Source organism: Vitis vinifera, chromosome 13 (assembly GCF_030704535.1).
Source record: "Vitis vinifera cultivar Pinot Noir 40024 chromosome 13, ASM3070453v1".
NCBI lineage: Eukaryota > Viridiplantae > Streptophyta > Magnoliopsida > Vitales > Vitaceae > Vitis > Vitis vinifera.
Genome location: NC_081817.1, coordinates 2,028,701 through 2,046,888, shown reverse-complemented (window position 1 = coordinate 2,046,888; position 18,188 = coordinate 2,028,701). Strand labels below are relative to the sequence as shown.

At 34.0% G+C, this 18,188-nt stretch overlaps 2 protein-coding genes across 3 annotated transcripts; both read right to left on the bottom strand.

Annotated features, from left to right (window-relative positions):
• Positions 1-8,000: 8,000 nt before the first annotated feature.
• LOC100854874 (uncharacterized) lies at positions 8,001-14,258 on the bottom strand. Of its 2 annotated transcripts, XM_010659842.3 has the most exons (5): positions 14,132-14,258; positions 12,811-13,010; positions 9,943-12,653; positions 9,708-9,838; positions 8,001-9,611 (listed from the first exon to the last, which is right to left on the bottom strand). In XM_010659842.3, exons 2-5 carry the CDS (start codon positions 12,832-12,834, stop codon positions 8,476-8,478), a joined length of 4,002 nt encoding a protein of 1,333 aa, XP_010658144.1. In that variant the 5' UTR covers positions 12,835-13,010; positions 14,132-14,258; the 3' UTR covers positions 8,001-8,475. The 2 variants fall into 2 exon arrangements, with proteins under 2 accessions (XP_010658144.1, XP_010658143.1); XM_010659841.3 differs by having other exon boundaries at positions 8,001-9,838.
• A 903-nt stretch (positions 14,259-15,161) lies between these two features.
• On the bottom strand, positions 15,162-16,443 carry LOC100246791 (histone H4). The gene is made up of 2 exons (XM_002281753.4): positions 16,294-16,443; positions 15,162-15,665 (listed from the first exon to the last, which is right to left on the bottom strand). The coding sequence occupies exon 2, from the start codon at positions 15,634-15,636 to the stop codon at positions 15,325-15,327; it is 312 nt and encodes a 103-aa protein (XP_002281789.1). The 5' UTR covers positions 15,637-15,665; positions 16,294-16,443; the 3' UTR covers positions 15,162-15,324.
• Between the last annotated feature and the right edge of the window lie 1,745 nt (positions 16,444-18,188).

Genomic DNA, 18,188 nt, shown 5'->3' with positions numbered 1-18,188 from the left:
TAAAACAAATTTAAAAATATTAAAAATAGGTTAAAAATATTTTAAGTTTCCAAATAGACTTTTATTTTTAAAAAATTCTCAAAAATTATTTTTAAAAATTGTTTTCTAAAACAGTTGTGATAAAGTTGATTTAGATAACAATTTTTGAAAATTATTCTCTAATAATTTATAAAACAAATATATATACTTAGAAATTTGGAATATTTTTAACATGTTTTTAATATTTTTAAATATGTTTTAAATTTTATTTTTAATTATTCTTCAAGTTTGTTAGTTATTTTCTACAACAATATTTGAGTGAAAATAATTAAAATATATTATTTGAAAATATGATTTTTTTTATTTTTATAAAAAAAAAAAAAATTTCTTTTGATTCTATTCAAGTGAAGAATAAAATAAGATGAAAGAAAAAAAAAAAGAAGAAATTGTTTGACTGTAGAGAAGACGAGAAGAGGAAGAATAATGCATTAGGGTCAAATTTTTGAGTGAGTGGAGGGATGGAAGAATAAATAAGAGCATTAAAAATTGAAGTGTACAATTAAAAAATGTTATGGTTTAAAACTCTTCGTATCTATTAAAATTTAATTGGGGTTGTTGAAAGTATTTTAATGAAAATAAGATATTAAATTATGAAAAAAAAAATACAAATGAATGAGTTAAAGATTAAAAAAAAATTGAGACTTAAGTACAAAGGTAATAAGTTCTAAATCCATCTTTTATAAATACCGAAAAAAATATTTCTCTTTACTATAATCAAACTTTCCATCAAATGAGAACATTGTTTTATCCCACTTTTGTCATTATCCAAGTCTTTTTACTTATCCGGTTATGAACAAAACGCCCAATGAATACACCTAAGCTTCTTTATATACTTATTGTAGTATTATTGAGATACATGATTTTATCTATGTAAACTATTACTACTTCTGGTATACTTTGGGTTGGCTATTAGACGCTCTATTTTTATTAATATGTACTTTTTCTATGTAAACTATTGCAAACTTTTCTTTATATAGAAGTATTCATTAAATTTATAATGTTTAGTTGTTTTGTATGCCTTTAGCTTTGTCTTTCAAAGACACTAAGATGGTTCTCATATGTCTTTTCGGCTTCTATAAACACCAAACATTTCACATACAAACAACATCTCACTTTGCCTTTGATTCGAACTAATTTTTACAATTTATATGATTGTTTTTTGATATATATCACCTACGTATAAGATGTGAAGAGGTTAGGAACATATTATGTAGTATATTCATAATAATATGTTCTCTATTAACGAAAAATACTATTTGAAGAAAGTCTTTATATATCAAATTTTATAAGACTCGTGTGTGGTAATCATATTTTTTCACCCAAAAAATATGCAGATGAAATAACAAAATTCTATGTGTTGATATTATATTAACTTTCTCGAGTAAAGATGTTAAATATCTATTTTTCTTGTTGGTATAGTTCCTGATCAACACTATTGTAAATGCAAACTATAAATCAAGAGATATTAGGTATGCAAGCATCAAGCCCCTGATGTAGCAATTTTATTCATTATTTCCATGTCATTTGATGCAATTCAACTCCATTAATTTGTGCATTGATTGTTGTATTTGTGATATTTGTTTATAATTTTGCATCCTATGCTGCCTCAATGTGCTACAATTAAACTCGTTTATTTGCTTCAAACTATTCAATATATTTCTCAACTTAATATCATTTATTTTTTCACATTTCAACTAAGATATTCATTTTTTTTTTACTTAAATGATTAACAAAATAATATTTTTCAAGTTATCATGCTCTAATGTGATTATGTTTTCCACATTTGATTACAAATACAATTATTATCGTTTGACGATTTCATACCATTAAAAGTAAATAGACACTCACATTTCGTTGTCACTGTCAATCCTTTCACTTATTTCACAAATGAAAGTAATTAAAGGCTTTTGTCTACAAAATCCCTTCATATCTCTTTCACCGATTATAATAACCATTTTATTCCCCTTACTTGTCTCTCTTACCCATTTGATCAACGCTTCCATATCACAATGAATGATATCAATGGTGTAGTGTATTATCATTGGAACTTTTAGTATGGATACAACATTTTTATATAAGAAATTTAATTAAAATGCAATTTTCTTTTACATAAAAAATAAAAAAGGGTTGTTTGGATGTACAATATTGGACATTCTTAAAAGTGTTTGACAACAGATGTTCTTTAAGAGTATTAGAAACTATACTACCAAACATACATTGGGGTGTCCAAACTCCAAAGTTTGAACATCTTATGATGTTCAAAGCATAGTGTAAGACAATTATACCTTATTTAAGTCTCAATTTGGAATATTATTCACGACACCTTCTTATTTCAAGTAAAAAAACATATAAAGAAATGCAAAAAAAAAAAAACTATAAAAGGTATACCTTTATACTTGTATTGTTGATAAAGATGATTATTTGTTCATTCATCAATGAGAAACACAACTTCTTTTTGAAAAATTTTGTTAGGGTCTATGGAGGGATTATAAGAGAGGAGATGGAAGAAAAATGAGAAAGACATCGATATGTATTTATCCTTCTTTGAGGTAGTTTGGTTATCTCATAAAAGAACATTTTTATTCAATATAATTTCATTACTCAAATAGATGTAAACCGAAATTGAGTGGATGCAAATATAATTTCTCCTAATATAAAAAAATTATCAACAATTAAAATCATGATTTAAATGCAGAGAAATAAAAAAAAAAAAAGTATCATAAAGATTAATGTGAAAAGTAATAAAGTTTTATTAATACCATATTATATTTTTATTTTTATTTAATGTAAAAAAAACCCCATAAAATAAAATATTATTTTATTTTTGATAAATTTTAATATATATATATGTATGAGAAAATTACACTTATACCCCTGATATTAGATTTTATTACAAGGACAGTCTATATGGGGGCTTACCTCTCTGTTCCTTTTTTATTATTATTTTTAAATTTCAAAGTGGAGAATAAAATAAGATGAATAATAAAAGAAATAAACTGAAGGAAGGAATGATTAGACGGTGGGGAAGACAGGCAGAGGAAGAAGAACATATTAGGTCAAGATTTTTGAGTGCATGGATTGGATGGAAGAAGAAAATAAGAGGATTAAAAAATAAATGTTTAAATAAAAAAATGTTATGGGTTAAAATGATTTGTTCCAAAAAAAAATAAAAATAAAAATAACATATCAAATCAGAAGAAAATAATATTTAAATACAAAACAACGAGAGAGTGTTCAATAAATTAAATTATTGACTTAAAAATTAAAATATGAGAAAGTAAGAATTTGTTTGCATTTAAAATAATTTTTTTGTTTCTAAAAATTAAAAACTATTTTTTAAAATTTTATAACACTATTTAACTGTTATTTTTGAAAACAATTTTTAGAAAATAAGCAAAAGTTTTTTTTACCAGTTTTTTTTTAAATATAGATAAGTTTGAATATGCTTCTTAAAACTTGTTTTTTAAAGTTGTTTTTAATTTAAAAAATAAAAAAAAGTTTTTAAAAATAAGTTTTAGAAAATATAGTCAAACAAGTCTAAATTTTCTTATCGTTCTTTTATTTTCTTAAAACTTTTCGAGAACTAGATATAGCCTAAAATACAAAATGAAAAGAATCTCTATTCTCTTATTAAATAGATTAAAAAAAACTAGATAATAACCTTTCATTATGATTAAAAAAAATATCTACTTATATACTTAGTTTATAATAAAGTAAAGAAGACTTACAATTAGAAAAAGGGTGTGTAGGGCGGAGGGTGAGCACGGACCGTGGTGGCCGTCAATGTCATTGCCATTGGAAGTCATGCAAATAAGAATAGAGAAATAAAACAAATTAAAGATGGAGGAGAGAAAATTGTACTAGAGAGAGAAAGAGAGAGAGTTTTAAAAGCTAAGCAACTCTTAACCATTTCATTTCAATTCAAGTGTTTTCTAAACCATTTGTCAAGTATTTATACAAAAAGCACACAAAGCATTTTCTTTCATTTTTAAAATTACTTTCATAACTTTCTTATTTCCATACTCTTTATTTATAATATTTTATAAGAAAAAAAAATATCAATTCCAATTTAAAAATCACCTCAAATGATTCTCTATTTTCTTGAAAGTGCTTTTAAAATTTTATCGAATATATAATTTTTAAGTATTAGCGAGCACTTCTAATATTCCTAAAAGTAGAAAATTAGATATATTTTATTATTACCTATACTAATTAGAAATTGTACTAATGTACATTTAACAATGATTTTAGAAATTGTTTTTAGTATTTTTAATACCTGTAATATAAAATATTTTAAATGTAAAAAATACTAAAAGTACTTTTTAAAATAACTATCAAACACACTCTTATTTAACATTTTATCGATGAGAAGCCCAAATGGGCTATGTTCCCGATGACACTCTCTTTGAGGTCGGGCCAAGCTTACCAAGCAAAGTGACTCAAACTATTGGGCCAATCAGACTTGGGCTATGAAACGTTAGACCGGAACTGCCTATTGCCATAAGATTCCATAACAAAAGAAAGAAAGAAAGAAGAAGAAAAAACAAAAGGTGGGAGGGAGAAAATTGATTAGTTTTTAAACGTATTTATTTCATTTGTTTACTTCTGTAACATAATTTTAACGTATCATTTATTCATACCAAAAGTGGAAACTTTATACTTTTACTACCCTTAATAAAGAGATGAAAATGACATAATAAAAACCGTATTCACTAATACATTTTTAATGCTATGTTTAGATCCCGAAAAGCACTAAAGAAAAAAAAATTATTATCTTTGATTGTCCTATAAAAAATAACAAAGAAAATCGAGTATAATTAAATCCGTTAGAAACTTATTCATTTTCACATTGTGTAATATTTATATCAAAGAATTAAAATAATTTTTTTTTAAATTTATTTTTTACTTTTTTTTTCTTTCAATTTTTCATCTCTATTTTTTTTTTCCTATACATTTTCCCTCAAATTTTTAGGAAACCAAACATAGGTTAAAACTCACTAAAAAGGAGATGAGGAGTTGTAGAAAATCTCATGATAATGTTTTTCATAAAATAATTAAAATACGATTGAATTTTGTTATATGTATCTTTAGACTTCATCTTAAGCCATTTGCAAGGATGTGAGGTTTTAAAAGTTCAAACAAGTATGACAATTGCAATAAGATCCGTATGGATATCTTAAACCCTCCTCCTCTTTAACTAGTGGTAGAAAATATCAGAAACTGAAATATAAGGAAAATAATTTAGAACACCATGCATTTTTAAATTATTTGATGACAACATGACATGACAGACGGATGGTAAAGGAAATGATGCATAGCAAGCGTTAAACTCGAGCAATATTAGGCATGGTGAAGTAAGAAAGCATGGGCTAATAACAGAGGAAATTAATAGACAGTGGCTGGGATGCAGACAGTGACTTCCACATGTTTTTTCTTACTTCTACTTTTTCGGAAAAATCAAACATAACTTTAGAATGGAGATGAGTTGTGAGCGGTGCGCCCTCATCAGCTTGCCGTCCAATGCGAGTATTTGAACATGCCATAAGAGTCTAAGATCCATAACCCACATCCTCAATTTGTCCTCTAGTGATTAATTTAGCGTAGCCTTCGGAAAAATTTAAAACTAGAGGGTCCAAACAAAAATGTTATCATCAAGGGCTTACCAAGTAAGAAACTTTGGAGAAAGAAATGTATGGAAGTACGACCAACCCTTGTGATATGTAATATATCAAAACCGGTTTGTTTGATGTATTGCAGCCTATTTCACAGATGTAAGCATCCATATGCCAAACAATGGAGGAGACATCACCATTCAGGCTTCCAACTACAAAACACTACTTCCTATTTTCTCCAGTACATTCTGCGAGGCATTATTCTGGGGCTTACTTCTTTCAATTACATTAGCTTAAACCCAAAAAATCCCATTTCTTAGCTCAATATCATATCCTTGAGCATAAACCCTTCACCCACTTAAATTGACTCTTTACATTCATTAACCTCGGTATTCAACCTCTCATATGAAAGACAACAGGAACATTCTTCTACACGAGAAATTCACATTCTCATCTACTCAAATTACATCCAATTCAACCAGGGCAACTCAAATCCAAAAACCCATTTTGATGGCTTGACTTGGTCAATGCAGGAATGGGGGATTGATATATTCAAATTTGACCTATCTAATAAAATGGATCCACATGTCCAGCAAATCCGCCAAGATTCCAGTTGGATGTATTCAAGACAAATTTGAGTATCATGTCTTTTTGTGCTTAGTTTCCAACTTCTTAATGTTGTTAGTCTACAAAAAAGAGTCAACTCACAGGACTTTGAGACAATTTTGTTATTTGAAAGTGATGGCAAATACTCAGAAATGTCGGCATTTCCAGCTAATTCCACACTGAGGTATTTCATTCGGTACATATCATGATAGCAAGTGGCTACAGTCATTCACCATATACCCAGAGTAACAGTAGGATTCACATGAGAGCCATCTAGCCCATTCATCATATTGACAAGCAGAGTCCACAACTTCAATCTTTGTTCTAAATTTTGACACCAATTTCATGGAATATTTTACCTGCTTTTCATCAAATGAAAAGAGAGATAAACTTGAACCTAAGTTGAATAATCTGAAATAAGGAAGAAACCTGAAGCCAGCACAAATATCGCTTGTTTGTGTGCAAGCTCTCCTCTACTGTTACTCTTCCCTGCTTCCACAAATTTGAGAAGATAATGAAGATTACTATACTTATCATTATCATTTTAAATTATTTATTATCATTATTATTATCATCATCTTCATTATGATTATTATCATTATAAATTAACAAGAGAACAGACAACCGGAGAAGAGAAGATACTAAACCTGATTTCCGAAGCACAAGGGACTAGGATGAGACACTGATCCAAGTTCTAGTGTACTGCAAATCCATTGGGCCAATACCATTTCCCAGGTTTTGCAACATCCTTACCAACAAAAGAATACCCTAGACCTGGAGGTTACTTCTCAGATTCCCCCAGCATCTAAAAAACCTTGAGGTCTTTGGCATACAAGCCACTCCAACATAAATGGGCATTCGATCAAATAGAACTCAATAAGTAACACATCTTCTTCCTTCAATGAGGAACACGAAACCTATCCTAATCACCCTAGTAGAGGAGTTGGTGGCTTCCATATGACTGTACAAAATAAAGTTCAACAAGTAATGGCAAAAGTACCCAACCAATAGAGCAACTAGTGGCTCACCTTTTCAATTATGATAGACAACCGATAATCTCCTTAGAGACTATAATTTACCATTAAATGGCAGCTGACCTTTTAAGAACCCATAGGAGAATTAGAAGAGTCCATTCCAAGACATAGTTCTCACAGGCTGCTTCCTTTTAAAGCTCATACCACATGCCAAACCACCAACTGAAGAACTAAAAACCTCAATTACACCATCAATTGATGAAATGCATTGAGACCTTGAGATACCACTAAAACCTCGGGCATATGCCCTAAACTTTTTAAGCAACTTGAGCTCAAAAGCACTTACTACTCAATGAACTCTGGAACCACTTGGGGTCCTGCAGGTGATCAGAATCTCAGAATATCTCCCCGCCCAAAACACATTATTGGTACTACTTTCCAAGACTGATGAATACAAGTTGGATGCATACGAGCGAATTCCAATTTGTTAAATTAAGCAAAGCATATAAAGAGAACTCTACAAACACTTCATTGCCTGTCTGAACCTGTGAAATCCAACTTCTTATCTCAGGTCACATGTATAAGTAGACATCACTGCAAAAGGGTTGAAGGGTTCTAGCAATGCCACACTGCATGATGAATTTAAGCAATGAGAAAGTATAAGAAAGTTCAACACCAACTCACATTAGTCATGATCCCTTTGATGGCTGAAAAGTTCCAAATTCAAAGTTTGGATGGCTCCTTGCTAAATGCCTTCTGCCCAGGCCCAAGCACCAAAATCAACATATATAAAGATGAAGATATGTGAAGAAACTTAATAGAGGATCTCCATCAACTTACAAGAAACTTCCCCAAAATGACCCTTGGTATATAGAGTGTCACCATAACCTATAACAATACAGAACTTGCAAAGATGAAAATGAGACACTGCAGTTATTCCCATGATTAGGGAAAAGAAAAACTCTGAATGAGTCCAAGACCTAGCCACCATTATATCTGAAGAAACATGCAAGCATGTGCATCACAATATCAACCAACTATTTGCTGTGGACTACAGATCGTCAAGCCTTCCAAGCGCTAGCATCTGATATTTACTTAACTTGATTGAAAATTGAGAATGAAACAGCAATGTTAATCAAATCAAGTTCCACAATCAGTCCATGAATCACCAAATTGCTGCACCAACCTCCATTAAATACAACACATACTACACTCTTGGCCCATAGCAGCAGGAAACAACCTAATCAAAATCTCCTCCTTTTCAACCGGGAGATGTCATCAAATCCTTGATCATGCCAAACCTGCTCACCATGCCTGTAATTTCCTTCCTGATCTTCAATGCTTCTTCTAGGTGCATTTCCAGGTCGATTCTTTACTCGCCTGTCAAACTCCCTCTCCCTCAAATTCCCTCTTTCAAGGAACTCTGAGTCAGCTTCAGGACAAAACCTATAAGGCCTAGGACCATCCTCTATATTGAAACGAAAACCCTCAGCACCAGCACCGTTGTAAGGAGGTCTGAAAGAACGAACAGGCCCCCGTCTTTCACCAATCCTTCTTCTCTCCTCACCACTTCCATCACCACCAAGCTCATGAAATCGACCTGAATGCATGGGGGGTCCAAAGAACTCATCACTGTCTGTCCTTTCTCGAGGTTCTATAATGTCGAATCTCCGACTGTTTCTTAGTAATATCCGGCCAGATGGGCTCCTCCTATTGGGAATGACAGATCTTGGAGGGCCATGGTCTCGTGCAGAATCCATATCCCTCAAATCATTTGATGGCCGGGGCAAAAAAGGAGGGGAACCATGCCTCCTAGCCACTATCTCTTCAGGGAAACAAGGACGATCTGGAGACCTCATCCTATCCATCCTATAAACTGCTGGAGATCTTCTATGAGTCAATTCTGGATGTCCATTAAACCCATCAGGTGATCTTCTTCTGGGTGATGACCATGGGCCAGGAGATCCAGATCGCATTGGAGACTTTGAATGAATTCTAGGAGGACCCCTCCTCTGGATAGAAGAAAAATTCCTGTTCCCTTGGACAAAATGACCTTCTACTCCCTCAAACGGAGGTTGTTGGCGAGTAAATACTGGCTCAACAATATCATCTCTCAAACCCCTTATGAACTTTTCACTATGCCTCAGTCCAACCAAATCAGAAGCATCTTCACCGATGCATCTATTTGGGCTAATATTTCTTGGAATTCTGCGAACCATTTGAGGCCCTCGTGTAGCCGGCCCTTCTCTACCACCAGGAGATCGCCTCCTTGAAGGTGGATGCCGGAAAACTGCCACCTCATCATTTAAGGGTTTTCTCCCTCCTCTACCCGTGCCAACAGCACCATCTGGTGCAATAATATAGCTGCTGCATTCAAGATCTGCATCAACAACATCAGTTTTATGTCTACGGAAACGAAAATCTGTTGGACCATTATAAAGTTCAGGTGCAAAGTCATGATCAGAATCCCAGTCACCATGTAGAGCATCCAATCGGCTGGAACCTCTTCCTCTGCCTCGGGTAAAACTTAATCTAGAATTTCTCAGTGCTTGATCTTGATTCCGCTCTCTCAAAAATTTGTGGGGGCCATCAATGAAAATTTCATCCCTGAAAACATGTAAGGAAGAAAAATGAAATAAAAGGTCATTTACCAAGGTTCCTCCAAAGAAGGGACAAATTAAACAAGCAGCAACAGGGTCAGAAATAATCACCTCCCTTGAGAATGTAATTTATCTCCCTCAGGCACTAAATCAGTGAACCTCTCTCTTACAGTTCGAGATGGTAATGACCTGCCTGAAACAGATCTTGTTTTATATAAAGATGAAACATATGAAGCACGAGGTAGATTTATAATCCTGCTCCGAGTACCTCCACTGTTGGCATCCTTATTTGCATCATTACTATTTAGAGATACTTCAGTCCTAGGTAAGGCTGACTCATTTTTCTCCATTGAGTCAGTTCCTTTCATGCTCTGATCTATACCCTGACCAACTGCCACTGCAGTTCCTTGACTTCCACTGACTGCTTTATCAGATGATAGTTCAGATTCATGGTCCTCTGAAACTTCCTTTTTCCCAGATCGATCAAGGGGTTTTCTTCGAATGGGCTTCATGGGCCCCTTTTTGTCCAGTTCAGTTATCGGGATCTCAACTGTTGATGACTTGTCGAAACAGGCGTCTTTCTCAGCAACCATATCGGTTTTCTCATCAGGAACCGCATCAAGACATTCTTCGCTAACATCATTATTTGTTTCACCAGGATCTTCTGTTTTGGTGTCTCTTTCCTCAGCTTGAAGTGATGCAGGACAATCATCACCAGAAGAACCCAAAAAACCCACTTTTTTATTATCAGAATCACCACAATTAACATCTTCTGCTTCTCTTTTCTCAGACATAGAGCCTACATCAGTATGCACAAGTGGTTCTCGGACCTCTCCATCTTCATAGTCATCATCATCTTCTCCACCCAATCGTTCCGCTTCCATAACTGTAGCTAAATCATGATTTCCATCTGAGTCATAATCAGATTCATAAGAATCTTCGAGCATGTCATTTGATATGTTAATCTTTTCCTCATCACTTACAGACCCCTCACCGTCTCCTCTAACAGACCCCTCACCGTCTCTTCTAACAGACCCCTCACCGTCTCTTCTCACAGACCCCTCACTATCTCTTGCAGAGCCCCCACCATCTCCACATGAACCCAAAGGCGCTTCCTCCATCAATTTCAATCTGCACTGCTCAGGATCACCAACATTCAAATTTTCTTCCACTCCTGGTGCATGTACATCTGAAACATTCAATTCTTTACCTTTATGAACCTCAGATATAGAAACAGTTTCTGAAGCAACCTGCTTAATACTATTGCTTGCATTCTGAGGCACCTCTGTACTAACATGGATTCCCTTTGCACAAGTGGAATTTCCTGAATGGCTTGACACATTCCCATTTATTGGTAACTCTGTTGAACAAGTAGGAAGCTCTGAAGGGCACAAATGCGAAGATTTAGGCAATACCACTTCACGAGATTGATTATCCAAGCATTGAAACACCTGTCCACCTGATAACTGTGATGCCCCCTCAGCTGTCTTATGAATTCCATGATTTCCCTCATGTACTGGTTCAGATTTGATGATTCTAGGATCCAATTTTAGCCTGCCAAAATTAAAATTTTTCAGGGCTTCTAGTTCCAACCTCTCAATCAATTCATGTTTTATATTTCTAAAATCTATTGGTGATGTCTCAAGGTTGTCTTTCGATCCCTTAAAATCCAGCTTGGGACTATCATCAATTGGTTCAGATTTTACATTCCCTGCCATATTTGGATTTCCAGTTGACACTAGAACAGTGGATAAGTTTGAAGTAGGAATAACCCTGACTGAATCTACTTTAGAGGATGATCCAGATTGTTCCCCACCTATAATTGGCTGGAGACAAGGGCTTAGTTGCAGAAGAAGAGAATCCCCAAAATTGTAATGCTGACCAGGAGATTTGGAGGATATGGTGAAATTAGGATTGTGTTTGCTCCCTTTAAGAAACTGGTTTCCAGAAGCAACACCAGCTACAACCATTCCATCTGAACGTATCAAAGGCTTTATATCTTGTGTATCACTGGTAACATTCAAACAATTGATCCCATCAGTTCCCTGGCATGCAGCTCCATCACTCTCAGAACGGTCCCATGCATCCATTGTGGTATTCAAATCCCAGTTTGACCTGTTAGCCTGAAGATGAGCTCCATCTACATTCAACTTATCCTTGCCACTTCCATAATTGATACTGCTTTTTCCTTTGCTCAAAGATAAATTCAAAGAAACAGAACCTAGTTTCTCTAGAAACTGACCGCTCCCTTCACTATTTTGACCAACCAAGGAGGGAGCAAAGGGTTCCTTTGGTCCTAATGACAATTCAGTGCTGCCTATAATTGTAGATACTTGAGGTTCATAATCCCTTTCTATTTTTAGTTTGCTAAATATGTCCTTTCCTACATGAAGAGAAAGAGCTTCCTTGCAAGCTAATTGCGGCTCTGTGTTTCCAGAAATGATCTGGCCTGAACTTTTTTCCGCTGGCATGGGCTTTTCTTCGCTTGCTATACTTTCAGAAGAACCAGAATAAATTCTAAGGCTTGGTTCCAGAGGATTGACTCCAGAAATATTAGCATCACTTTGGATTAAACTAATATTTTTATCAGCAGATCTTTCTCTTCTTTCCTCTGAGAAATAATTCTTGCTTGCATCAGATATGCCAGAAGAAGTTGTTACAACACTGGCATTTGAGTGACATGAATCCTGAGATAAGTTCCTATGTGAAATTTGTTCTTCAGGTGGAGGTGAAGGAGACCGCACCAATGGGAACCTCCTTTTCTTGATAGGAATACCTGCAATAGAAGCGCTATACTGCCGGGAAACAGATTTAATCCCAGGCTGCCAATTGAAGATTAATGAATCAATATCCAAAAAAAAAGAAATTATTATATTTTTCTACTCTTAGTTGAGAGTATCTTAGGAAATAAACACAAACGATATTCAAAAAACAAGTGATGCATAAAATTAAGTGTAAGTAAGAAAGGGAGATATACACCTTTTCATTCCCTGATACAGACATGACTCCAATATGTGCCTCTTGAAGATCTCCGATCTCTATCTTAAACAAATATAATTACTTCAATCTCAAAACCCTAGAAATTGCATCTGAAGTAGGTTTCATGTCATTATCTACAATATACCCATTCCTTTGTCAAATAGGTTTGGCTCCATGTATAGGATTTTGTGGATCAAAACCTGCAGACAAAATGGCAAAATCAATCAACATAAATTGGATTAGAATTATCATTCAGATGTAGATACGACAAACAAATCTTGATTCAAACAATCAAAGAAGAAATTTCACTTAACACTGGATGGAAGATTTCCCCAATACCCTAGGCTAAACTGAAAATAAATATTTGAAAGATAACCATTTTTAAATATTCCTCCAAAGGTAATGATCAAACTATTAAACAACACGTCAACACAACTAATTGACCATTCATATGCACATGAAATGCTTCAAGAGATTATTTATCTGCAAACCTCCATTTATCATAACAATATTCACATGCATATACAAATCTAAAAAAGAACATGGGAAGCCCGCTGGGCATGCTCCAGGAAATATATCTTTGCTTATGAAACTGTCCTTTTCTAAGAATTTTTTTCCCTAAACTGTTTTTAATCCTTGAATTTCAAAATTGAGTGGTTCATGAAAATAGAAGAAAAAAACGACTGAGAAAAAGAGATATAATGAAATCATGAATAAAATCAACATCATCTGCATTTTGGAAACATTGAATAAGCTAAGCTAGATTTAAGCACACACAGGAGATCAAAGTCTACATAGAGAAAGAAGATGATCAGATCCATCACCACAGCCTCAAATTTAATTAAAAAACTGGGATGCCTGATAATGAATCATATACGTCACATATTAACCCTTTGTTTCGTTACCGGAAAAACTGTGGAGGGGAAGAAAAAGAAAGGAAAAAAAACACATGGTCCGTTCCATCGGCTTTCCAAGTAAGGAAAACTCCCCGTAAATAAAAAATATTTTCTTCCCGATTCCCACCTTTTCTCGACAACCAAACAGATCACAAGGAAAATTAAAATAAAACATCTGAGATCCACCTTTCAACTCCTCTTTTCCCACCTTTTTTTTCCCAAAAACAAACCACACAAAAAAAAAAAAAAAAAAAAACTAAACCTAAACCTAAATCAAAACTTTCATTTCCTCTCCTTTTCATCAACCAAGCAGATCACAACCAAATAAAAACCCAAAGAGAGATGAACAAAGGAAGCCACTAAAATTACATGAGAAGAAGGGAAGAAAATCAAAGTAGTAAAGAAGAGACAAGATTCATCGGCACCTTCTTGAAAAACGAGAGGAGAGAGATTTTCTCTTCGCGTGCCGAGACTGTTTGTTAGGGTTGTAGCAAAATGGCATCTCTTCTAAGTTCTATCATTGCGGTGTTCCACTCCCCTTTATTTATTTATTTTATCGGGAATAGTGGCGTCTTCGTCACGCCAACCGACCTTTGGGTCAATGGCCTGTCGACACGTATTGGCATGTCATCTGCTAAATAGAAAAGTGACAGTGATGCTTTTGAAAATGACTCGCCAACAACTGTCCTCCACTGGGCCCTGCCGTTCCATCTAAGAAACCGCGTTGCCTCTCGGCAGCGGTCCCCACTCCCCACCTTGCGTGTAGGAAATTATTAATTAAAAATGGGCTACAATTTTAGCAAATAATTTAATTTTTAAAACATTTTCTTAATTTAATCATACAGAAACAGTTTGTTTTAGAAGCAACACCTCGCCTCTAAGGAAAACTCTGGTCAATCCATCACAGATTCACAATAAGCAATTTAGTATTCTTATACGCCATCGCTTTCGATTACTAACTTCAAACAAAACAATCATGGTCCACCCCATGAAATCCTAGAGATACCCCACTTCCAATTGCCCATTACAAAGCGCCAAAGGACACCGCCACTTGCCGTATTATCAAAATATAAAGGCTTGAAATAACAAAACTGCTCGCCAAACCATTTTTCTTAATAAAAAAATACTTAAATCTAATAATCCAAAAAAATATTATTCTATTCAAAAATAAACACTTATACTACCATCAAAGATAAGAATAAGTGAAATCAATTTTTTAAAATATTCCTCCTATCCTATTCAAAAAAAAACCTAATTAGATTTTAACTTATTTTTTAAACAGACCTTCTCCCACAGGTTTAAGATTTCTTCTGGAACAAAGTTGGAAATTGATTTAAAAACCGAGTAGGATTAACATGATCCGAACTTTGCCATCCTTAATCAAATAGACTAGAGTTCATGACAATTTTTTTCTGCCAAAAATTTAAAAAAAAAAAAAAACCCCAAGAACAATGATTAATGCTCAAAATACCGTCCGTTTTCATTTCAGAATATATCACAAAATGATGCCCAAAGATATGGAGCAGTACATCCCATTAAATCCAAGAAAATAAACCCTAAAATTAGCCTCTACACAACGCCTTCGCTTCTAGGCTGCGAGACTTTCCATTCACAAACCCTAACCACCAAACCCGTAGAGAGTCCTGCCCTGCCTCTTGAGCGCGTACACCACGTCCATAGCCGTCACGGTCTTGCGACGAGCGTGCTCAGTGTAGGTCACAGCGTCTCTGATAACGTTCTCAAGGAAGATCTTGAGCACCCCTCTGGTTTCTTCGTAGATCAGACCGCTGATACGCTTCACGCCTCCTCTTCTGGCCAGACGCCTGATGGCAGGCTTGGTGATGCCCTGGATGTTATCACGGAGGACCTTGCGATGACGCTTGGCTCCACCCTTTCCCAAGCCCTTGCCTCCCTTGCCACGGCCAGACATTGTAGATCAAGGAATGGATGATCTTGGAGCTGAAACAATGGAACTGGCTAGGTTAGGATAAGAATCACAAAAACCCTAAAAGAAACTAAAGAATCGTGAGATGCATCCCAATCAGCTGCTGAGAATAATAATAGGTTACCGAAAATTTAAGCAAATTACAGCTAAACAACAAACCCCCGACGCAACTTCTCAGCATCAGAACAAAAATAAAATCACAATGGGAGATAAAGAAACCGTTTGTAGCAAATCAGCATTTTGTTGAAAACTTTCGATCGATGATTTGTAACATCAATCAGCAAAAAATAAAACAAATAAGGCCCCAGGTTTTCACTTGAGCGAAGCAAAATTTGGTCGCTGTAATGAAGGAGACGAAAAAAAAAAACCTTCAAAATCAAATAAAACCTCTAAATGCAATTTCTCAACCGTAGTGCGATAAGACAAAATTATTGATATTAAGTCAACAGTTGATTGGCAAAAACATCAACAAATCGACTCGAATTTCAATTACATACTCTAAACCCTAACATTTAGAAAACAGATAAGACCCTAACTTCTTCATTCCAATCAACGCAAGATTAGGAAATGAGAGAACAGATACAACAAGGATAAACCTCATAATTGAACATGATAAAGAACTGTGATGGTATGAGAAGGAACCTGAATCAAGAGCTCTGAACCAATTGAAAGAGAGAACTGTGATAGCAATGATCATTAGGGGGGCCTGTGGTGTGTTTTTTATAGTGAAAGTTGAGGATTGCGGGTGTCGGGAATCGATCCGTGCCAGCGGTTTGAGGGGAGTGTCTAAAGCCGTCGATTTCAATACCAACGGCTACGATTATGTAATTCAAGTTAGGGCGGATTGCTGACATGGCAAAAAGAGCGCCAGGCTCAAATCATATTTCGCGGTTTTATTTTCACGGGATTTTCCATTATTAAACTTATAAAAAAGAAAATGTCATGTATTTTTTAAAATTATTTTTAAAATTTTGAAAAAATAAGTTAGTAAAAAATGAAACAAAATTGTCAAATTTTTAAGTATTATTTGTGTTTTAAAATATATTGCAGAAGGATTTGTTTGGTGATATTCTTTTTTGAATTTCAAAAAATTTAAATATAAATTTGTTGATATTTAGTTTTTTATTTATTTCATAATTCAAAATTTGTATGTATGGATTTTATTATAAAAATTATAAGCAAACGTATATTGAAAAACATGTCATAGAAAAATAACGAAACATAAAGTATAACAGAAAAAAAAATGAATTAAACATTGATCATTAATGTACAAAAAATAAATAAATGGTTTAAACAAATACATAAAAATGATAGAACAAACAAATAATTAAAAATGATCAATTATATATTGACGATTCATTGTAACATATGGGAATAATAACTACTTTGTTTTAATGAATAGTATAAGAGATGGATACCTCATTTTATAGTATAAGAAAGTTTTCCCTTGTCTCCTAACCGTTGTAGGATGATTTTAACTTTAACATATGGTTAAATCAGTTTTTTAGTGAAACCTAACCAACAATATGACTTGACGGAATTAGAATTACCCATTGAATAGGTAGTTTCGTGTTTATGGATATGTAGAATTGTATGAACTCGAGTCTAATCGCATTCATCTTTACAATCATTCAAACAAATGAGGTTCAACATATGAGCAACCTAACTTGTTTTAAATAATTTTTAGCTCCATCCATCGAACTAAGATCCCCCATTTCTCCCAATAACTCAATGATAGGAGAGTCAAGCTTGCCATATGAGCCCTACTCCAATCTAGTGCAAATGTCACGATATCAAGACGTCATGCTATAAGTGAGATGTTTTTAAATGAGCGTGTAAACTATTTAAAGAAACAATGAATTGTGACCAACTTCAAATAAATGTCCTCATGTGAATGGGAAGGGGTGTATGCTAACACTACTTTAATGAGGGAACTTAACACCATTCTTATGGGAGGTATAGGGTTGATGTAGGAACCTTCTTCTCGCTACTTTGTGTAATTGCTTTTGAGCCCATACCTACAAATTATCATGGCCCAAAGGATCTCCCTTGGCTCACAACCTTTAATGGTTAAGTTAAAAAAACGAAGGATAATCACGAGTTAGAGGGACGACTCAAATGACATAAAGAAGAGAAAAAAAGTATAGAAAACGTGAGGTGATAAGTTCTATAGTTGCAACTAATAAATTTTTTTATACTTATAGAGTCCTCTTGCTACTTTGTCTTCCATGTTTTCCTAATCTCAATTCACTTTCTCAAGTCCTCATTATTAGAAGTAAAACTCATCTACCCCAACCACGAGTTCAAGGCACTAATTAACCTTAAACTAGGTTTAATATCTCAACCAAACATAATAATGCTTAAGTTTTATTTAAATCCTAATTAAACATGCTTAACATTAAACTAACCAATATTTAATTAAACACAATTTAACTTTGTATATATATATTTACATTTGCAAAACTACCTGGTGTTACAATAAACTTCTTGCTAAGTTCACTTTATTGTGTCGTTTTTCATAAACTCTCTACACTCTT